We start from the raw sequence: 23,642 nt of genomic DNA, 5'->3' as shown, positions 1-23,642 counted from the left end.
TGTATGTGTGTAATTATAATTGAACTCAAGGGATCCCCATAATGATTCAACAGAGAGGAAAAAAATCAAAGCCAAAAGCAATAAATCCATTTTAATTATATGTTTAATAGCTTGTGGCTGCAGTTTTTTTATACATATTCATCCATGTGTGCCTTTTATATTTTGCATTGATTTTAAAACTGTTTCTTCGATGTTTTATGATTATGACCCCATGTAAATCAACTGAGTCGAAAATTTTACATATTCAGATTAATGGAAAAAGATACAAGATGTTCATTTGCATTATTGAAAAGTAATTTTTACATGTTCACCATAGTTACACTCAATACGAAGGATTGCATGGACTCAAGGATTGAACGGCTGTAACTTAAGTGTTTTGTTTGACATCCAAAAATGATGAGCAGTTCCATAAACTCAGTGTTTTTGCGAAGAAAGTATTTAATTCATACTCTTTAGTCTACCAATTTGAAATGCTATAATCAGAGTGTGATTTATTGTATTTCTCAAAGCATGCCTCAAATATCCCTGATTGCCTGATAATGTTTTGCTTTTAGTTATTAGCGTCTTTTTGTTTTTGTTTTACCGTACTTAAAGCACAGGAGGATTTGATTGTAAGAGGGGGTAGGAGTGTCAATCCTCATCCAGTTAAAGCTGAATTTAATCCTAGAACTGAAGCGATACATCTTTCCCAAGCTCTCTGAACATTCTGCCCCAGACACTGGCGGGGGGGCGGGGGGGATCTGGAATGGCAGCAAATGCAGAAAAATGTTCCTGCTTCTTTTTGCTGGAGTCTGGTGTAGTCTCCACTTCAGCATGGCATGAGAGAGCCATCTACAGAAAGTTAAGAAAAGAACTATCTCCTACAGTAAGTGCGGAAAGTCTGAGGATGTCTGTTGGGACCCATGGCTCTGTGGTGACAAGAAGAGCATCATTTGTTAAACCGTGGACACAGGACTGGAGGCCAGGAATGGACTCGGACAGGAACAGGCAGCTCTCGGGGGTGGGAGGGGACACTTAACACCACCTTGCCATATAGGAATACGGGCCACATTCACATCAGTCTAAGGCCCCCAAAAGATCTGCTGTCAGGCCAGGCTGAGCGGGCCATCACTAAGAGTCTGCGATGAGAAGATCAGGAAGCAAGCCACAGATCTGACACAGAATGCCCTGGGCCAACGTGAAACAGACATTGTTGCCAAATATACACATTTTTTGAATCATTTGACAGTGTGTCACAGACATCTTAAACTCCAAGCATCTCCTAAGGATAAGGCCATTCTCCTGTGTGACCAGCTTCCTTACTACAACTAAGAAAATTTAAAAATTCTAAAAAAAAAAAAAAAAGATAATTAACAATTCTACAGTATAACTGAATATCCAGTTTCTATTCAAATTTCCTCCCAGTTTTCCCCACAAATGTTCTTAGTAGCTATTTGTTGTTGCTATTGTTGTTTTTTCCAAATGGGGATCCAGTCCAGGCTCACCCATGGCACTGTGTTGTTCTGTTTCTTGAATCTCTCTTCATCTAGAACGGTGCCACCATTTTCTTCCCTAAGACATTAACCTACAAAAAGAGCAGACCACAGTTTTATTGTAGAATGACGCCGTATTCTAAATTTGTTCCTCTATTTCTCAATGTTGTTTACCTTGTTCCTCTTCTCCCAGTATTTCCTCTAAAGTAGAAGTTAAATTTAGAGGTTTGAATAGATTTGGGTTTCACAGTTTAGCCAAAAATACTTGATAAATGATGTTGGGTACATCTGACGGCATCTCATCAGAAGGCACCTGATAGCACACTATCTCACTCTGTGGGATGATACATTCGGTCCTCTGTTAAGACAGGGTCCCCAGATCACTCTGTTGTAAAGATACAATTTTACTTTTGTAGTGAATTAAGTCAACCCTCGGGTGATACTCTGGTACTGTTCAAGTATCCCATTCTCCAAAATCATTTTACCCAGTGGTTTTAGCATCTATTCATGAGTCGTATTTGAGCCAAGCATGATGATTTTCTGATGTTATCCTTTTCTCTCTATTTATGGCTTCCTTTCTCCCACCCCCACCACAATAATGATCCCTCTACCTGCCTTCCTTCCTGAATATCACTATGGACCCAAGGATCTTTTTTGCTCTGTGTGCTGTAATTACTCACTCTCATCTTTCATTTCAGGCTGTCTTCGGTTTGACTAGTGGAAGTATCTTCAAGCCTTCTGGCCTATTTGAGTTCCAACTCAAGCCTCTACTCTTATTCCATACCACTTTCCCTGTGAAGTGCTCGTTACTGGGAGAATTAGGTGCCCTTTTCACCAATTCTCCCATTGTGTGTTGCTTATATCTCCATGACCATAATTAACATTTTTTGCATGATCATTATTTATAGGTTTGTCTCTCCACTGGCTTGTAGGAACCCTGAAAGGAAAGACATATTTATACTTGGTATCCCCAGCACTCAGCCTAGCGACTGGTGAATACGTAGTCTGACTGGTAGAAGGAAGCCATGATTTCTCTTGTCCAGTTTATTACTCCTCTTCAAATTTGTTCTCCTTTTTTTTTGTCTTTTTTTCCCCATTTTCTTCTATTTCAGTTTTATTGAGGTATAATCGACATACAGAATTGTATGTTATTTTGGGGGGCCTGAGTCACTCAGTTGGTTAAGGTTCTGTTTCGGCTCAGGTCATGATCTCAGGGTCCTGGGATCAAGCTCTGCATTGGGCTTTTTGCTCAGCAGGGAGTCTGCTTCCCCCTCTCCCTCTGCCTGCCACTCCCCCTGCTTGTCTGCTTGCTCTTACTCTCTCAAATAAATAAATAAAATTTTTAAAAAATAAGAATTGTTGGGTGCCTGGGTGGCTCAGTGGGTTAAAGCCTCTGCCTTCAGCTCAGGTCATGATCTCAGCAACCTGGGATGGAGCCCCACGTCGGGCTCTTTGCTCAGCGGGGAGCCTGCTTGCCTCTCTCTCTCTCTCTCTGCCTGCCTCTCTCTCTCTCTCTCTCTGCCTGCCTCTCTGCCTGCTTGTGATTTCTGTCTGTCAAATGAATAAATTTTAAAAAATCTTTAAAAAAATTTTTTTAATTAAAAAAAGGACTTGTTAAGATATTTAAAGTATACCTAACGGTAATTTGATATATATGTCCACTGTAAAAGGATTAACTAATCCTTTTAATTGATTAATACATTAATTATTATACTTAATAATGCATCTAATTAGTTAATTAATACTTTAATTAATTAATACACCCATCGCCTCACTTACTACTTAATTAATACATCCATAACCTCACCTATTTATCTTTTTGGTGTGTATGAAAACATTTAAGTCCTAATCTCTTAGTAAATTTCAATGTTCTCAACCAGAGTCACAATGGTACACATTAGATCCTCAGACCCTATTCATCTTATGGCTGAAAGTTTTACCTATTTACTCTATTTCTCCCACCCCCAGCCACTGGCAACCAGGTTTCTATTGCCTTTCTCTGTCTGTCTTATCTCACCTAACATAATGCCCTCAAGATCCATCTCTGTTGTAGGAAATGGCAAGATTTCGTTCTTTCTCAGGGCTGAATAATATTCCATTGTATGTATATACCACATCTTCTCTATCCATTCAACCTCTGATGGCTACTTCTTCTATCTTGTCTTGGTTCCATACTAACTAAAGCATCAAGGGGCCATGCGCTCTTGTAAGAGGAAGAATAACCTCTTCAGGGATTTTAAAGACATGGTGGTTGTCTAAAACATCTTGTTATGTCCTCAGAGACTTTTCAGGTCTTTTCAATGAGTCTCGCAGACTTTCAACTCAAGCAATAGGCAACTTTCTTACTGGTGTTTCCCTGGTTCCTAGGTGACTCAGTGGGATCTGAAAATGAAGGTCATAAGAATGTCATAGCAAAGAACCTTTCCTTCTTTTCTTTTCTTTCTTTCTTTTTTTTTTAAGATTTTGTTTTTAAGTAATCTCTACAACCAAAGTGGGGCTCAAACTCACAACCCCAAGATCAGAGTCACATGCTCTACCAATGGACCAGCCAGGTACCCCAGCAAAGAACTTTTCTTGATCACAGGGCTTTCCTCCCTGGAATACAGAAGGATCCTCAGTTTCAACAAGTTACCCAACCAAAGGCATTTTTAGTGCCATAACTAACAGTAACCAATTAAAAAAATAACATTCCTTTCTTACATCATTGAATTGCCACACAGTTAAACTTCAGGTAAATAATTTCTGATGAGTCCTGGCTGAAACGGCTTCAAAGACTGGCATGATGCCATTGTTATCAATGACAAAATGCTGATGTCTTCTTTTACCTCCACAAAACCACAAATGATGTTTTTCTTTCAGCAATTAATCATGGGCTAGTTGGATATCACTATCAGGGGCTTTTTAAACTGAGTCAACAAAAAGTAATAGCTAATAGTGGTCTACAGAGCACTCTATTATTTCCAGAGTGCTTTGAAATACCTTATTTTATTTTAATCCTCTTCAAAAAATTCCCTATTTTGAGCCCAGACCCATGTTTTCAACTATCTAAGCATCTCTATCTAGATTCCTTACAAGTGTCTCAAACTCACTAAAACTCATCAGTTCTCCTAGTTCAGTGAATGTCAATCATGTTCACCTACTTGCCCAAGCCAGAGTCCTGGGGGTCATCACCACACCTTTATTTCTTTTTTTTTTTTTCAAGTTATGTATGTATGTGTGTATGTATGTATGTACGTATGTATGTATATACTCTCTACACCTAACGTGGGGCTTGGACTCATGACCCCAAGATCAAGAGTAACACGCTCTTCCAACTGAGCCAGCCAGGTGCCCCACACCTTTATTTCTCCAATGTGTCCCTCCCTCAGACATTCTGCCAACAGATATTTTGCATTCTGACTTCCTAATATCTTGAATGCTACCTGTATCCTTGCCATATGGTACCTCAAACTCAATATGTCCAATACCAACCTTATTTCTTTTCCCCTAAAACCATCTCTATCTTCTCAGTGAAGAGAATCACATTCATCCAGTTCTCAAAGCTAGAAAATTATATCATGTACAGACCCTTCATACTCCATGTGTGCATATGCGTTTCTTCCTTTCCAGCCCTATTCTACTGACTTGGTCTCTCTTATCTGAACTATTTCAATCATTTCTTATGTGGCCTTTGTGGCTCATGTTTACTACTCATGTTGGTGTAGAATAATCTCTTTTTAAAAAAGATTTTATTTATTTATTTGACAGAGAGAGAGGGATCACAAACAGGCAGAGAGGCAGGCAGAGAGAGAGGGAGAAGCAGGCTCCCCACTGAGCAGAGAGTCTGACGTGGAGCTCGATCCCAGGACCCTGAGATCATGACCTAAGCCAAAGGCAGAGGCTTAATCCACTGAGCCACTCAGGCGTCCCTAGAATAATCTTTCTATCACATTTGTCTGATAATATACTCCCTCACTTTAAACCACTCTCAAAAGTAGCATAGAAATATGGTCCAAAATTAGATAAAACTAATTCATTGTGTAAGAATTCAGGCTAGTGGTCAGCTCTGGGGAGGAGGCTGTAGGTGATGACTACTAGGAGGCAGGAGAAGCACCATCAGTATGTACCATTTTTTGATCTGGGTGGAGGTTCCATGAATACAGTAGATGTACGAAATTCATTGACTTGTTTAACTATGTAGATGCTTTTCTCTGTGTGTTTTTCTTCAATTACAAAGTTAAATAAAAACATAATTGATAAGCCAGTGATCATCCTATCAGAACAGATCAACAGCTTTAATGTTTTCTAAATGTCTTCATCATGGTGAGTTTCTTTTTTTAAAAAAATTACATTCAGAATCAAAGTATTCTGGTCCCAATAGTTAATCTTCGACAACGAGCAGAAAGTCACATACTCATCCTTATCTGGATTATGGGTAGCTGGGATCTACTGATTGGTTTCATATCATGATGTTAATGCATCAGCTCACTGTAAACATTCTCTCTTCCAATGGGCAGCCATCCATCCACTTTAGGGGATGAGTCCCGTCAAATCCCCTTTGTCACCATGCTTGTTTAATGCCTGTGTGAGGCAGTTTCATGAGACAGAGAGACATTTTGGTGTCGCTATCACCAATATGCTGATACAGGCTCAACTCCGTGCCAGCTGGTATTACTAGTCAACGCTTCCAGCCTGGCTGAATTAGAGATAAAAATGAAAGCCAAATGCTTAACTCTAATTCCAGACAAAACAGCAGAGAAACGGGTAGGCAGAGAGATACCTTCTGAATCCATGGCAGAAATCGTTCTGACATTTCAAATTACAGAAACTTGGAACACAAATTTTGGGTGAAGAGATGACTTGTAATTTCCAAGAGCATTTAATAAAAATCCACACAAATATTCCCACCAGTTTGGGAAATGTATGAACAGAAAATTTGGCTACATGAACATTAAAGTTATAATAATAAGAAACAAAGATAATCTCTGAAAGCACCTAGTAATGATAAAATGATATAATGCATTATAATATAATAATAATATAATGTGACACATAATATCACAATAATATATTTAATAATAGATTTGCATTTTCTGTGCCTACCATGTACGAGGCATACACGAGGTATTGTTTATACACATTATTTTATTTATGTAGTTTTACATATGCTTCTTGTGAGGCATTACAATGAAGTAAAAAAAACAATGAGATGCTCACCTAAGTCAGTGCCATTGTTCTTAGAGTTCTTATCCTCTCTGTGTTGTTTTTGGGTATCCATGAGGTGCCCACACTGGCGGGTTAATCTTCATTATTATACTCATGTATGTTAATATGTGAACAAATGCACTAAAATGCTTTGGTCCTAGTATCCAGCTCCCCAGCAGCCAACTGCCAGGAAATTTTGCTGCCCATGACTGACGTTGCCCACCTGGACATAATGTCGCCTCTGGTCTGGTTTTACCTATTGCCTAGCCCCTCGATGATACTTCTGAGAAGTACCTCCACGTGCACCCCTCTTGTCTTTAGAAGGTAGATCCCCAGATGCTCTGGATACCAAATGATTCAAAATAAAAACTCTCTGGGACAGGAGACCAAAGGGCTAGTCTAAAGAGTCGTTATTCAGTTGGAGGGAGGCGGCAGGATCACTGAGCTAAAGGGGTTGATTTGAGGAGAGAAGTCTGAGCTACAGGGAAGCCAAAGATGGATAACGCAGGGACCTTGTTAAGCAGAATAACCTGTGCCCCCTTGAGTCATGTCCAAGTCTCTTTTTCTTCCAGTGTAGTTGCAGCTGGGAGAAGTGAATGACCTTTGAACAGACAGAACTGCTCCTGCAAATAGGACCCTGGGAACTCTAGCTTAGGTTCGGAAATGCATTCGCATTCAATTAAAAATGAATGATATCAGATTAAGCGTGAAAGGGAAAGGAGAAGAGGGAAGAGAAAACAAAATGATGCTGGGCCCTACCGTGGAATGGACACAGAAAGGAAAATTAATAAAAAGATTTTCCAAGTTTGCTAAACGTAAAACATCCCCTCCCTTTCATCTCTCTGCCCCTCTCAGATCACCAGTATGCACAAGAAATCAGTTCCCTATTTGATGACCTACTACAACTGCCTTCATGCCTCTTTCCTGTCTAGAATCCCCCTTTCCTAATTAGCTGAAAAATGCACTCAGACGACAGGGTAAACGGGAAGAGTGAATTTCCCTGGCTTTCCTTTAGCTAAGCCAGGATAATCAAGTTGTGCCTTTGAAATGAAACAAATTGTTATTTGATTATATTAATATCAGTTGCTGGATCAGGATGATTTTTCCAACCAAAATTATACAAATGACGTAAATTTTCTTGGCTCATGATACTTGATACAACTAATTTTAGACAAAGCGATTTTTAGCACTTGCAGCTGCAAATATAACAGACTCAAGACAACAATCAACATGAAATTTTGATATTTTGCTACTTTTGAATTACAGTATTTTTGAAATAAAGGCACTTCTTAACGTCCTGCAATTTGACTTTCAAGTGATTCTTCGATCAATTAAGTACACATTCTCGTACTTATAGTAGGCTACGAGATATTTACTTATGGCCCATAGTCATTGTCCTGATGTTGCCTTACAAATTGTTCTCTGGTTTCTGGAATGTCACTTCCTCTAGTTTCCAGGCTAATTCTTTGCCTCAAAATGAAACACTGAAAACAGAGAGGTTACGTGGGTATAGCAAACACAACCAGCTGTCTACATAATCCACATCACTTCCTGATTCCTCAGTAACAGACTCCTAATTTTGTCGGGAGCGATAGGAGAAAATGTGTCAGCTATCAAAGTATGTTTCACAGACTCCTCATGCCAGGGGTGGCCAGGTGGCAAAGAACTAGTTAATGAGGTCAGAGGAGAGGCTTCTGGGAAAGTTTATGAAGTGGAGCCCACTCTACAGACACCCAAGTTTTGCCTCTTGTCCTCTTTCCTCCTCCACCTGCTGGGAATCTAGGAATGATGACTAGGGCTATAGGAACCATCTGTAACGTGCGGTTAAAGTGCACACATTAAAGATGGCAAAACAGAGGCACAAAAGATTGGGCACCTTCAAGCTGTCGTAAACAGCTTCAGGCTGCTTTTTTACAGTTTCATGAGAAAAAAATAGTTTAGACTACTCTTTTCAGGGATGATCAAAAGAGCCTAACTCAATCTCTCTCTTTTTAAATTTTTTTAAAGCTTTTCATTTTAATTCCAGTATAGTTAACATACAGTGTTATATTAATTTCACGTATACAATTAGTGATTCAACAATACTATGCATTACTCCATGCTCATCATCGTAAGTGTGCTCTTAATCCCTATTCTCTGTTTCACCCATCCCCCCACCTATTTCCCTCTGGTAACCATCAGTTTGTTCTCTAGAGTTGAGAGTCTTTCCTGGTTTGTGTGTGTCTCTCCCCCGCACTTCTTTTTTTTTCCCCTTTGCTTCTTTGTTTATTAAATTCCACATATGAGTGAAATCATATGGTATTTGTCTTTCTGTGACTTATTTTGCTTAGCATAATACTCTCTAGCTCCACCCATGTTGTTGAAAATGACAAGATTTCATCCCTTTTTATAGCTGAATAATATTCTGTCTACATCTTTATATATATATAATATATATATATCAATATCTATATCTATATCTGGGATATTGTTTAAATAGGTAAATTCTGGGGGCACCTGGGTGGCTCAGTGAGTTAACCATCTAACTCTTTTTTTTATAAGATTTTATTTATTCATTCATGAGAGACAGAGAGAGAAAGAGAGAGGCAGAGGCAGAAGGAGAAGGCTCCCTGCTGAGCAGAGAGCCCACTGTGGGACTCAATCCCAGGACCCCAGGATCACGACCAGAGCTGAAGGCAGACGCCTAACCATCTGAGCCACCCTGGCACCCAAGGATCTAACTCCTGATTTCTGCTCAGCTCATGATCTCAGGGATGTGGGATTGAGCCCCACATTGGGCTCCATGCTGGGCACAGAGCCTGCTTCAGAGTCTCTCCCTCCCTCTTCCTCTGCCCCTACCCACCCCTATGTGCATTCTCTCTCTCTCAATAAAAAACGAAAGTCTCAAAAAAAAAGTAGGTAAATTCTGAAATGTGTCATTAAAAAATTAACTTCGTTGATTTAGAGTCATTTTGTACATTCTTTCCATTGAAAACATTAAAAAAAAAAGAAAAACCAAATATTCTAGAGAAGTTATAATTCTATTCCACTCATTTAATATTTAATAAATATCTGTTAAGCACTTACTATAAGCTAAACCCCATGCAAGGACTAGACAGCCATGGTGACAAAGACATTATTCTATGTCCTGGCATAATAGAAAAGATAGGGACTTTGCCGTCAGACCAGACGAAAAAGAATGAAAGTGAATTCTAGCTAAAAGGTACAATATCCACATAAAAGAGTACACTAAAGGGCTTGGAAAACTCAGGAAATGAAAAGTAATTCCAAAAAATAAGGAACATGATAATGAGATTGAGGACAAAGATATATGGATATAATGGGATCAGAGTGTTAAACAAAAAAGTTTTTTATAAACATAGGGAAAATAAAATATTTATAGAAAGAGTCTCTAAAAATTGATGTATTCTAGGAAAGGGGATTTCTTTTTTTTTTTTTTAAGATTTTATTTATTTATTTGAGAGAGACAGAGTACAAAGAGGGTTGGGGCAGAGGGAGAAGCAGGCTCCCCATTGAGCAGAGAGCATAATGTCAGGCTCAATCTCACAACCCTGAGATCATGACTTGAACTAAAGGGGGGTGCTTAGCCAACTGAGTCACCCAGGTGCCCTTGGAAAGAAGATTTCTAAATAGCATAGCAGAACATACCACCCCAGTGGAGGCTCTTCCAGGAAATGAAGAAGCCATGTCCAGTATCCAATGAAACATTTAAAATCTAAAAGTGTGTCAAGCAGTATATGTGTAAGGAATTTCAGTTTAATTTTGTGGGGCAATGGAGAAACATCATTTTTTAAGACATCGACATAATCCGTTTTGTGGCTTTTTATTCCACTTTGTAAAAATTATGAACTGTCACACATAAGTAAAACCTGCACCTACTACCTTTCTTAAGAAGTAGACTATTAATATCTTTGCAGACCCAACTTTGTTCTCATCTTCTTTTTCTCACTCAGAGTAATCAATATACTGAATTTTGTGTTAGTCATTCCCTTGCTTTCATTAGAGTTTTTGTGTATGCTTAAAGGTTATATTGTTAAGTCTACCTGTCCTTGGACCCTGTGTAATAGGATCTTAGGGTACATATTCTTTTGACTTGCTTTTTCCCTGGTACTGACAGTGTTTTTGAGGTTCATGCATGTGTATCTACATATCAGTGACTCATTGATTGTCACTGCTGTTTAGTATTCCATTGAACGAATAAGCCACATTTTGTCATTGTATTTCAATAGACATTTCAGCTATATCCAATTTTTTGTTATCATAAACAATAATTCTATAAATAATTCTTTCTGTATAATTTTCCTGCAAAACTTCCTCTAGAGCAAAATTTTGCCTACTAGGGCTCATGGGCCAAATACATATAGCTTTTGAATTAGGAGTGGTTTTACATTTTAAAATTTTATTTTAGTTTTTAAAGTTTTATCTATTTATTTTTAAGTAATATCTACACCCAACGTGGGACTCAAACTCATAACCTCAAGATCAAGAGTCGCATGTTCCTCTGACTGAACCAGCCAGGCACCCCTACATTTTTTAATTTAAAAAAAAGAAAGAAAGAAAAAGAATATTTCATGATATTGGAAAATGGGAAATTTTCGAATGTCCATAAATAAATTTTTTTGGAAGATATCCACATCCATTTGTTTAAATATTATCTGTGGCCACCTTCACGTGACAGCGGCAGACCGGTCGTCCCTCCTTCCTTTAGACTGTAGTCACACCAATGATTCTGTGAGGCTTTTCTCAAGACTGCCTTCTTCTTTAATTCCTGTCCCATTCATTGTCATGTGCCAGTCCTCCAAGTCTTCTCACATAAAACTTCTCATTATAATTTACTTTTTATGTACTGTACTACCCCCCGCCCCGTCCCAACCAAATGAGGAAGTCACTTAGAGTTTGAGACCATGGCTCATGACATAAATGTGAAGCAGCTGGTCTGCAGATGCTTATTTTTGTTGTTGATATTCATGATGTAGAATCAGATGCTTCCCTAGGGATTGAAAGGATTTGTGCAGCTTCTCAAAGTTCTAGATTTAAATCCATGAAATAATTTGAACGAGAAAAGTTACTAAAGCTTTTTATTTGTTTATTTGTTCAACAAGATTTCTGAAGAAGTGTCTTCTTCGGGGGGTGCCTGAGGGGTTCAGTCGTTTAAGTGTCCGGCTCTTGATTTCAGCTCAGGTCAGGATCTCAGGGTCCTGGGATCGAGCCCTACTTTGGGCCTCAAGTCAGCCTCTGCCCTCAGCCAGGAGTAGGCTTGAGGATTCTCTCCCTCTGCCCTTCCCCCCATTCATGCTCTCTCTCTCTCAAGTAAATAACGTCTTTTAAAAAAAGTATCTTCTTCTGACTTCCATAGAATTTTATTGACTTTTCGCTGTAATAATTTATTGGCATACGTTGTTATGTTTCACTACACCATAAACCCTTTAAAGACAGTAACCATCTTATTCACTCAGTATTCTTTCCTAACATATGATACAGTCAGCTTCCCACAGATGACAAACAATATATTTTGAATAAATTGATGAGTTTGTGCAGGTAACGATACTAACCTCTACTAGAAGATGTAAAAACGGGACACATGTTTGTCTGACACCAACATGTTTCAATCCCATGTGTTTTCTGAAAGAAACAAAACAAAATAGTAGAAGCAATGGTGACTTAGCAAACTTTGAATGCACAATTATAAAATTTTGATTATGTATGTAAGTATAAAAGGATGTTGTTAAATAGTAGATGTCATGTTTTTATATCATCCTAATTGATTAAAAGACTATATCTTTCATATACTTAATTTGTTATTTGAAAGCCACTGTAGTAAACAAACTACAGTAAACAATTTCCTCAAACGGACCCGGAGTTAGACATTTGTGAGGCATCTGTAACATACATTAAATAAAATATGCAAAATTATAAAGATCATATAAAAATATGCAAAATTTACTCACACTTAACAATAACTCATTTATGATTTTAACATAATCTTGCTAGGGAGTATAACTATAACAAATTAAATAAGTTTATACATTTTTCCCAGCTGAAACGAAGAGTAGGACATTTTCTTGTACTTAAGATATTCAAATAAAAAATGAGAAAAAGGTGGGGCCCCTGGGTGGCTCAGTGGGTTAAGCATCCAACTCAACGTCAGCTTAGGTTATGATTTCAGGGTCATGATCTCAGAGTCTTGAATTGAGCCCCCAAGTCAGGCTCTGGGCTCAGTGAGGAGTCTGCTTCTTTTCCTCTCCCTCTCCCCCTCCCCCTACTTGCACTCTCTAAAATAATTAATCTTTAGAAAAACAACAACAACAATGAGAAAAGCATCTTTGTTATAGTAAAGGAAATCTGGAAGACCTACAGGGTAATATTTTTTTTAAAGCCATTTCAGCTGTGAGACATCTTTAGGTAGAGAAAATTAAAGTTTTATTATATTACATAGTAATTTGGTAGCAACTTAATCCTCACATAGCACCACTATTTTCATTAAATAAATATAGTCCATGCTGTACCTACCTAAAAAAATTCAAGATGATTTATGTTATTAAACACAATATTCTTATTATGAAGCACTCATTAATCACTTCTTCCACATACAATGAAAACTGCTATCATCATCAATTTTCATTCATATTACCCTGATGTGAATAACTTTGAATAACATTTTGCTAAAAAATATTCAATTGTGTCCCTGAACTACATTCCCTTCACAGCTGCCGAAGGGTTATTGATAATGAATGTTAGACTGCTTTGCTGCTCTATTAACTTGAGTGACCTTCTCTGAGTTACTCAACTTTTGCATTTTAATATTTCTAACTGTACGTGGATATGACATATAGAAGAGACTTCAATGTTGGCTCTCAACCTTGAGAGTTCCCTGGGTGAAATTTGAAACTCATTGCCATACTCAGAGGGCAAGGAGATATGGAAGAAAGAAGCAGACCACTCCACATTGGTAGGTGACAGTTTTAATAAGTAAAGGAGCTTACTTACAAGGCTGGTCTGGGACACCTCAAGGCAAGTAGATCTGTGCACTCACCTGCCAGCTGCTTAAGAGTTTATACTGAGGCTTTAACAAGAGTTCAGTCTCTTATACAGAGAAGATTGTCTCAGTAATATTACTCTCCAAAGGCTGCTTCCTTGAAGTGGCTGCTGATGTGGGAACAGTGGGCAGAGCTTACATTCCAAGGACAGAAGAGAGAGCAAGGAGTCTCATCGTCTGAGTCCGGCTCTGAGGTCAAATAGCAGTTCTGATGATCTCCTCCAACAAGTACATCTCCCCTAGTCCTATTCTTTTGTTCTGCAGATGAGGAGACGAGCCTAGGGATGGTCAGTCTATTTCAAACCCACTTAAATTTCTAGGAAAATACTATGTAAGCTAAAATGTATAATAATTATGTAAATAAATGGCACTGGGTTAATTTCGTCCTTTAAAAGAGAAATGTAGCATTCCTCTCTACTGTGAATTCAAATATACTGGAATGTATATAAATATATGTTTCAGTAGTGTCCTTTAATAGTGTATTTTATGTGACTCTTCACGCCACAAATCATTTCTTAAAAATTGGCAACCATCAGATATGCTTTCATTGAAGACATTCACTATAAATATCTGATTTCCTTCATCCTACAATTTTAGTCAAAATTTCTCTCCAAGAGTAAGTAGACATGAGGAGTTAATTAAAGCGAATAGTTGTGGAAGATTCATAATATATATTTACGTTATGTTCCGTGGATAGAAATGAAGCTCTGTACTCATTGCCTTAGCTTTTTGCCCACTTATCCAAACAAACAAACAAACAAACAAGGACTGTTCAATATTTATTGAGGCCGATTAACATGCACTGTGCTAGTTATTGTTATGGATGCTAAAAATACGTAAGGCATGATTCCTGGGGGAAACACCACCTGAATAGGAGAAATAAGTAAGTACTGTATTCAAATTCTAAAGTGAGACTTATAAGTGATATATGACAGAAAATAAAGAGCTTGTGGGATTTGAAGGAGGGATAGATCATAACAAGTAGGAACAATTGGGAAAAGAAGGGTAGACTTAGGAAGTGACACCTGAGTAGAAGTTCCAGAACAAGGTCTTCTGGGGGGGGTGTGTGTTATTGTTTTATTTGGGAAAATGAGCAGGGTCTTCTAAGGAAAGGCATATACTAAGCAAATGTATGGAAATGGAAAAAAAAAAAAAAAAGATCAGCACCTTCAAGAGATCCAGGTTCCTTATAAGGTGGCAGAGTTACTGGAAAAAAAGGAATGGATCAGTGCATTCTCCTCAACTATTTTTCCCAGCTACTGCTTCTCTTTACCATATATTTTAATATTTATAATATACCATATATTTATACTATATATTTTTAATATTTATAATAAATATTTCTCTTCAGCCTTCTGAAGAGAAAAAGAATCATTATTGCCTAGGAACCAGAATCTTGAGGCTCCCCTCTGCCCAGTTAAATAAAACTGAATGTTTTGATTTGATGAATCATATTTACTGGAAAACCACCTATCTCTGCTGCAAGCTTTTCTCTTTGAGCCTGATGAAGTAAATTCCGGAGCTTTGGGGTCAGTCCTTGGTTTAAATCAAGACTCAGTGAAAGCTGTGTGATTTTGGCTGATAATGAGCAACTATGACTTTCCCATGCGTCTTTTCACCTGCCACCCTCAAAACCAGATCCGCTGAAACTTTAATGCGCACAGTACCACCTGGGGTTCCTGTTAACCTGGGGATTCCGATTCAGTAGGCCTGGGGTGGGGCCTGAGATTCTGTATTTCTAATGAGCTCACAGGTGATGTTGTAGCGACCGCTACTCTGTGGACCACTTTTGAATACAAAGGTTAAAAAAGAGAGGTTTCCAGCCAGCAGTATCATTATCACTTGGGAACTTGATAGAGGTGAAATGCAAATTATTGTCTCTCCCCACGCCGCCCATACCCAACACACGCACGCACCAGATCCTGTGAGGCCAACTGCCAGTGTTTTTGTTTTTAAAGATTTTGTTTATCTAATTGACAGGGAGAAAAAGACGGTGAGAGAGCACAAGCAGGGGGAGCAGGAGAGGGAGAAGCAGGCTCCCCACCGAGGAGGGATCCTGACGCGGCGCTCCATCCCAGGACTCCAGGATCATGACCTGAGCTCACCAAGGCAGACGCTTAACAGACTGAAACACCCAGGCTTCCCGCCCCCGCCAAACACCCAGCGTTCTAACAAGCCCTCCACGTGAGGTCACTGGCTTCCAAACCTGACTGCCCACTTGAATCACCTGGGGGCGGGGTGGGTTAAATACTACCAGGCATCAGGCTTTCTCAAAGCCCTACCAGATGACTCTGATATGCAATAAAATTTAGAAGCCCATAAAGTCGACAACTGAACCTTGATGGGCCTTGTTTTCCGCCCGGGTAAACGTGGATAAAATCCACAACAGCTCCTGCCTTTGCTTCCAAATTTTGGCATCTCCACCCAGCCTCAGACGGCCGTAATCCCAGTTCGCTCTCCGGGAGCCAGACTCCCCTCCTCGCGTCCCGCAGCCTCCGCCGGAGAACCAGAGGCCGGGATCGCAGGTCCGCCAGAGCGTCCGCCGCGGCGAGACTCGATCCCGCCCCGCCCGCACCTACGTGGCTACAGGATCCAGCCCCGGGGGGCTCCCGGGCCGGCGCGGGAGCGGAACGCGCATGCGCTCGCTGCCCGCCGGACCCCGGCTCTGAGTAACGGACTCGAGCTCCCCCCACCGGAAGTGGGCGGCCGCGCGGCGGGAGGAACCGGTTGTACGGTGGTGGCTGCGGGCTGTGGTCGCGGGGATCCGAGGGGCTCGTGCTTCCCCCTCCGCGCCATGGCAAAGGCCGCGGACGTGGTGCGGCTGCTCCTGGGCTCCACCGCGCTGTGCTTCTCGCTGCTCGGCTCCCGGACAGCCTCGGCGTCCAAGGCGGTGACGGCCCACTTGGCCGCGAAGTGGCCCGAGACCCCGTTGCTGCTGGAGGCCAGGTGGGTGCGGGCCGGCCGCTCTCTGCCGAGCCCAGCTCGGAGGGAGGGTCGGCGGGGCTGCGGGCTCGCGGGTCCCTACCGGTCCCTCGGACCCCGTCTCGCCGGCGGCCGGCCCTCCAGCTCCTTGCACCGCGGCTGCAGGCGTCCTCGTGCTGGGCGTCGGGGCATCACCTCAATCCCCTGCGACCCCGTGCGCCGCACTCCCTTGCAATTCCTTTTCCCCCCGCAGTTCCTACTTTGCCTCGCCCACGGTTTTCCAAACTTCGGGGCCTTTGTTTAACTTGTTTGGATTTCATTAGCGTTTACGAAAAAGAAAGGAAGAGCGGGAGCTGGAGAGTGGCGTTTAATGCAGGCAACTTCCATTGACGTAGGCGGTTCTTCTTAGGAGACGGTACTGGGAGCACCTAGTTTCTTAGCGACTCCATCGATCGGCTCCTGGGCTTCCTGCGGAGAAGGCGGCTTCCCACAACTTGTTTCTTCCGCTGAAATTAGTTCATATCACTTTGCAGAAACAAAGCTTAGAGCTATTGAATTTTGCTCTTAGTGTTCTAGAAGTTAAAATTTGAAAGTTCCTTTCTTTAGTTAGCATGAACTTTTTAACACCAGTTTTTGACAGTTTGCCAAAGAAACAGCTTATGGTCCTAAAAAGAGCCCATCACCTGACACTACACTGCATATTTAAGATGCTAATACAGTTTAATTGAGATATAATTAACCGTACATATTAGTTTCAGGTGTAGTAATATTCAGTATTTGTATATATTGTGAAATCATAGCCGTAAGTCTGGTTAACATCCATCACCTAACATAGGTACAAGTTTGGGTTTTTTTTTTTTTTTTTTCTCATGTTGAGAACTTTTAACATCTCTTAGCAACTTTCAAATATGCAGACCAGTACAATTAACTGTAGTCACCATCCTATGCATTATGTACCCATGACTTATTTTATAACTGAAAGTTTGTACTGGTTAAGCTTAAAAATAAGTTATTTTACCAGCAAAAATGGACTTATTCGGGAATAATACAGAACTGCAATTAGGAACTATCAAATTATGGCAAAACCACAGGCAAGTCTAACAAAGGAGAGGAACGCTATTTTTTGGAGACTGGGAAAGTTTGGAGGGGTAGTTTGGAACAAGAGCCTTTGGAGAAAAGCCAGAGCAGGTATGATGACAGTTTCTCTCTGGTTGAGTTGCAGGACTAATTAATTTCTTGTAGGAGATGCAAAATTCGTCTTTCTCTATTGGGGCCTATAATTGATGATTCCTGTTGAAAATTTTCTGTTTGGACTCTGCAATTGACAGTTCTTACTGTAATTGACATGGAGTGGTACAGCAACCCCTCCTCCATCCCTAATCCACTTTAATGAAGTTTCTGTTTAATAATTTTTACATTTCACCCTTCTGATCAAAATCTTTCCTTGAAAGCATCACTGACCAAAAATCAGGTTTCATATTTAGTGGTGCTGTCGCTCAGTGCCAGAAAGGATCTTTCCCATTTGTCTTGGCCAACATTGATGGAAAGTACATAGGTTTGGAAACCACTTAAAAGCCACATTTGAGTAACAGGGAAGTGCCTCAGGAGTTTTCCTTCCTATCCATCTAAAGTCTGTACGAATTCAAGACTGTTAAGTATTGGAGATCTTCTCCTTACTGGGTACATTATTTTTATAAAAGTTTGATAGGTGACTAAATACAAAAATAATTACATAAAAACAGAAGAAGTAACATAACTTCCAAATTGTATGATGGTTCTAAATGGGGCCCCTAGGTCAGAAAGTATCCAGCTGAATATATATACTGGCACTTATTCCGACTTAAGGGAGAAAAGTTCTCCCTATGGAGGCAAACCTGGAGTCCTGTATGCCTCCTGGAAGTCCCCATTTAAAGTAGCCGTGAAGACAAAATAATATGGTAAGAACACACTGGAAGAATTAACCACATGTCTTTGAGAGATTAAGTACAGGTATAAACATGAAGCAATAACTAATGAAATTTTTGCAAAAATAGCAAAACTTCAAAAATAGTACTGTTATCTTGAAAGAACCATTTGAAAACAGATGTTATTCAGTAATACAGCCTGTGAGGTTGCAAATTCAGAAACCATGAATTTGAATAAGAATTCAGAATCAGGGGGGGCGCCTGGGTGGCTCAGTGGTTAAAGCCTCTGCCTTCGGCTCAGGTCATGATCTCAGGGTCCTGGGATCGAGTCCCACATCGGGCTCTCTGCTCAGCAGGGAGCCTGCCTCCTCCTCCTGTCTCTCTCTGCCTGCCTCCCTGCCTACTTGTGATCTGTCTGTCAAATAAATTAAAAAAAAAAAAAGAATTCAATCAGATAATAGTGCAGATGAAAGACATTCGTAAATTCTGAATTTTCTAACCCTTCAGAAAAAGCAAGTGAAATTTAATTTGTAATGGGATCATGATGAGCCTGTTGCTGAAAGGCCATACTCAAGAGGTTTCTCCCTTTCACAAGGGTTTGGGAAATGTGCACAAGATTATTTCCTTTCTAAGAAAGAGATAGTAGAAGCAAACAGTGCAGAAAAGGTATACAGACCTGGTCCAGACAAGCTGAGAAAACTGTATTGTGAGATGTGGTTTGCTTTCATTCGAGGAAATCTTTGCTTGGAGGTCCCCAGATGGCGTAGAGGTCCAGTCAGGGTTTAATGATTTCTCTAAATGTGTCCCATGAATCCAAGAGCCTGTTCCTTGGAGTCTGGTGCCACAAGGATTAGCAGTTCCGGATAAGAGCCTTTCCAGCAAGATTGAGTAGTCTTTCTGGAGGTGCCTTTTTCTAGAGATGAAATCTCCAGTTTGCAAGATGTGATGCTTAAGGTCATCATCTCTCAGCAATGAAAAAGATCACTCTGCCTCACGTGTTTTTTCATAGAAGTAATTAGGCTTTTTCATCATTGAAGTATATCCCCTTTTATCTACTGTGGGCCAAAGAGCTGTAGGAGCCAAGTGCATTGGACCTCCGTGACCATCTCAAAGGAGGAGAGTTTGAGTTTCAAAGGGGTGGAAGCAGTGGCAGTGCTCTTGGCGAAGGTATTCGGAGGATCTCTGCAAATTTTGCCATTTGAGTCTTAATAGTGTTGTTAATATGCTCAACTCACGGAGAATTGAGGATGATCTACACTATGACACTGATAAAACTGGGCAAACCGCGCCGATGTCAGAGCACCTGCTCCTTAAAGTGGGTTCCCAATCACTATGAAGTTTGAGAGGGTTCCCCAGGTACAGATCACTTTTCTAACAGAATTTTTAGCCATGATAAAAACAGCAGCCTTTCTACAAGGGAAAGCTTCAGTCCACTGAGAAAACATATGGACCATTACTGAAACTTGTTTCTATCCATGCGATGGGAAAGCATTATGAAATCCATCTATGCAAACAGGTTTCCCTGAATTGTTTTTGACAGGTGGGGCAAGTGAGGTAGCCCTTCTTGCAACCTCATTAATATGTCCCCACCAGTACTGGTTCATGAATACTGTCTTGTGTCAGTAGACCAGAGTGGTTTAAGTCACGTATAGTGGTAAGTAGTAGGAACTTGGAAGATTTCTGGTAAGGCCAGATTGTTATTTGGTCCAAACCAGAGTTCTCTTTTTATTGAACCAGCAATGATTAGATTTCCAATATTGTTTTCCCCTCTCGGGCAATTGTTAGGTATCTCCTCTTTTTTCTTTTTGAAGATTATTTATCGGAGAGAGCATGAGAATGTGCGCATGCACACATGCGGAGAGGAGAGGCAGACTCCCTGCTTGGCAGGGAGCCCGGTGTGGGGGTTGATCCCAGGACTCCAAGATCATGACTCAAGCCGAAGGCAGATGTTTAACTGACTGAGCCACCCGGGCGCTCCACTTGTTGGGTATCTCCTGGTGGTCTTTCTGAATTATCATTTGCAGAACATCTCTTTGGACCATGACAGGTTTCTTTGAGAGCAGTGTTTTGGACAGAAATATCAATCGGATGGTTTCCTTTGGTCTCAGGATGTTGAGTCTGGAATGCCCAGGAGCCATAAACAGCCAGAGCAGCCAGCAAAATGTGGCATCTAACAAATTTTGGACATAAGAGCCATTTTTAATTTTAGCCCTGTTGGAGGTAAGGAATCTTTGTTTCCATAATCCAAAGTCACAAGCCACCCCAAAGGCACACCTGCTATCAGTATAAATGTTTACGGTTTTGCCCTTAGCCAAAATACAGGGGTGGTTAAAAGGGATCCCATGATGATTCCGTCAGGAATGTCTCTGAGGCCAGGGTAATATCTGGGCCATTGGGTCTAATTGTTGACTGTAATACTCTGTGGGTTTCTGTGTTTTGGGGTGAGTACTCCCAAGGTTATTCCCTTCCCTCTCCTATGCAGAGACACCTATGTCTTCCTGATCTTTCCAAATAATAGGGTGAGGTTTTGCCTTTTTTAGTAAAACTTCTAGAAAATGAGCCATAAGAGAGAAATTTGGAATCCAGTTTCAACAGTAGCCAGCCAGTTGGAAAAAACCTTGTAACTGGCCTCAGTTTTAGGTTTTTAGAAAGTTCAGAATGCCGTGAAATCTCCATAGATCCAAATGTAGTCCTTGTTCTGAGGGCAAGTGCCCTAAGTATCAAACCTGAGTTTGAGCAAACAAATTTTTCTTTGGAGTGTTTATTTCCCTTTAAGGCCAAAAGTTTTAACAGATGAATGCTGTCTTCCTATGAAGAGGTTTGAGAAGGAGAACGGAGAAGCAGATCATCTAGGTATTTTAACCAATTAGAGCCTATTAAAAAAAAAAACCAAAAAGCATCCAAATCAGCTTCTAAGGTGTATGAAAAGAAGGACTCTGAAACTGAGGGGGCATTACTGTCCAGTGTCTTTCCATTCTTCCTAAGTGAAAGCAAAAAGATACTGGTTGATCTTTATCAACCGGAATACTAAAGAACGCATTGTGTAGATGAGTTACAGTGAAAAATTTGCCGCCAGTGGGAATGGATGTCCATGGATGGGTTAGGAACAGCAGGGTCCTGAGGGATAACAATGTCATTTGTTGTTCAGAGGTCCTGCACAAACCTCCATCCTTGGCCATTGGATTTCCTCATAGGTAAAATAGGCATATTATAGGGATAATAAGGCCTTGAGCTTTGTAATCTTCTGTCATGGTGCTTGATGCCTTGAAAAGCTTCTTTACTTATAGGATATTCATTAATTCTCAGGAGAGGTTTTGAGGAATCTATTTGAGTCTTGATGGGAGGCACACTATGAATTCTGCCAATACTAGTTGAAGATCTTGTCCATAGGGGATGGACCCAATAGGGCAAATGATCAGTGTCCTCGGACTCAGCAGTAGTGTTGTCAGAGTCAGAGCAAATAAAAGATGTCAAAGGGTCATTTAATTTACCTGGTTGCCTATTTTGATTACTGAGTTCAGATTCTAGAATTATTTACCCTTTTGGGAGAAAGGAATTCTGGTGTATTTTTCTAAGAACTCTCAGCCCAGTAAATGAAGAGTGATGGAGGAACAAAGGAGAAAGGTATGGGTATCAGAGTGCTTAGACAAAAGGGAGTAGGTTCGGAGATAGGAACCCATTGAGGTTTATTGGAGACTCCCCACTTTAGTACTCCAGAGCAGGGACTGCTTCATAGCCGTGGGGGGCTGAGCACCAAGAGTGTAGCTCTGGTGTCAATGAGGACAGAGATGCATTCCCAGTCTGAAGAGTGGTTTCTCTGAGTCGATTAAGGAGGAGGACTGGGAAGAGCCTCTGTAGCTCCTTAGAGTCCTGTTCTTGGGAATTAGGAGGACCCTGGAGATACTGGCTAGGGGGCTGAAGGTGCCAGGAGCTCCTAAGCCAAAAACAACTTTTTCCCCAATATCCTGGCTCTTTGCAAATACTAAAAACTAGTATGTTTTTTGCTTTGTTCAGGGGCTTTCATTTGCCGGAGATGAAAATGAAGAATTTTAAGAATTTTCTTTTGGGAGGGGCGGGTGACACATCTAGGATGACTATATCTAGAATGAACATAGTTTCCCATTCAACCCTGTTCCTTTTAACTAAATAAGAATGCACTATAAACATAGAATTAAATGCTACCTACATGGATTCAGCATCTAAAGGAACATCAGAATTTAAGGACAATTTGGAGGTGATTGTAATAGTCATGAATGGGTTCGCCAGGCTTTTGTGTGCCAGCCTAAATCAACATTGATTTTGCTCAATCAGCAGCCTTGGGAAAAGCTACTATACTTGCTCAGTGGAGATTTCTGGCAAGTGTTTTAGCATCTTGCCAAAAGTTAGGTGTCTGTTTCTCTAAACCCCTTTCAGGATCTTCTCCGTGGAGTAGTTTTATCCAGTGTTTGGCCCGAATGTGGGACGAATTGATACAAATCTGAGAAACCAGGTTGCTAAGTTTGAACAACTATGCTAAATTCTTCAGCAAACCTATTGAGGTCCTCAGTCACTTTGGGGGGGGGAAAATAATTTCAGCTAGAGAATTAGAGGAGGGAAACAGGGTATAGAGGAGGTGCAGGCAGTATGGAAAGGAAGGAGGATGATGGCATGGGAGGCAGAGTTTGAGCACAAAGTGGCTGCCGCATCCTGAGACAAGACGGCAGAGAGAAAAGCGAGACCTCAGAAACTATTGTGTCTTTGTAATTGTTTGCCTCAGCTAATCTAGAAATTGTATTTTTCTGAGAGGCAATTTTAGATTTCTGATAACCTTTGGAAGCTTCAAAACACCGATCCAAATAGGCATCCACACAGCTTTGAGAATTTCAGAGCCATGGTGGCCCAGTTCAACCTTCAGAAAAGTGTTAGGGAAGATCAGATAATGGCCATTGCGGTTCTAAATTACTTTTGGTTAAGTCGCTGCATTTATTTAGAAATGTGGATGAAGAGGAACCATAGTTTTTTTTTTTTTTTTTTTTAACATATTATTTGTTTCAGAGGTACAGGTCTGTGATTGATCAGTTTTACACAATTCACAGCACTCACTGTGGTACATACCCTCCCCAGTGTCCATCACCCAGCCACCCC

The 23,642-nt window shown here is 40.6% G+C and overlaps 1 protein-coding gene across 1 annotated transcript in view; it reads left to right on the top strand.

Annotated features, from left to right (window-relative positions):
• The first annotated feature begins 16,371 nt into the window (after positions 1–16,371).
• LOC111147092 (UDP-glucose glycoprotein glucosyltransferase 2) overlaps positions 16,372–23,642 on the top strand; it is a 197,626-nt gene continuing 190,355 nt past the window's right edge. The window contains exon 1 of the mRNA XM_022502981.1: positions 16,372–16,638. Within this exon, the coding sequence (XP_022358689.1) occupies positions 16,487–16,638 (152 nt within the window). The 5' untranslated portion in view covers positions 16,372–16,486. The remainder of the gene's footprint in view (positions 16,639–23,642) is intronic.

The sequence above is a fragment of the Enhydra lutris genome, unplaced genomic scaffold (genome assembly GCF_002288905.1).
Source record: "Enhydra lutris kenyoni isolate GAN:26980312 unplaced genomic scaffold, ASM228890v2 scaffoldscaffold15, whole genome shotgun sequence".
In the NCBI taxonomy this organism is placed as follows: domain Eukaryota; kingdom Metazoa; phylum Chordata; class Mammalia; order Carnivora; family Mustelidae; genus Enhydra; species Enhydra lutris.
This window is presented reverse-complemented; position numbering and strand designations above follow the sequence as displayed.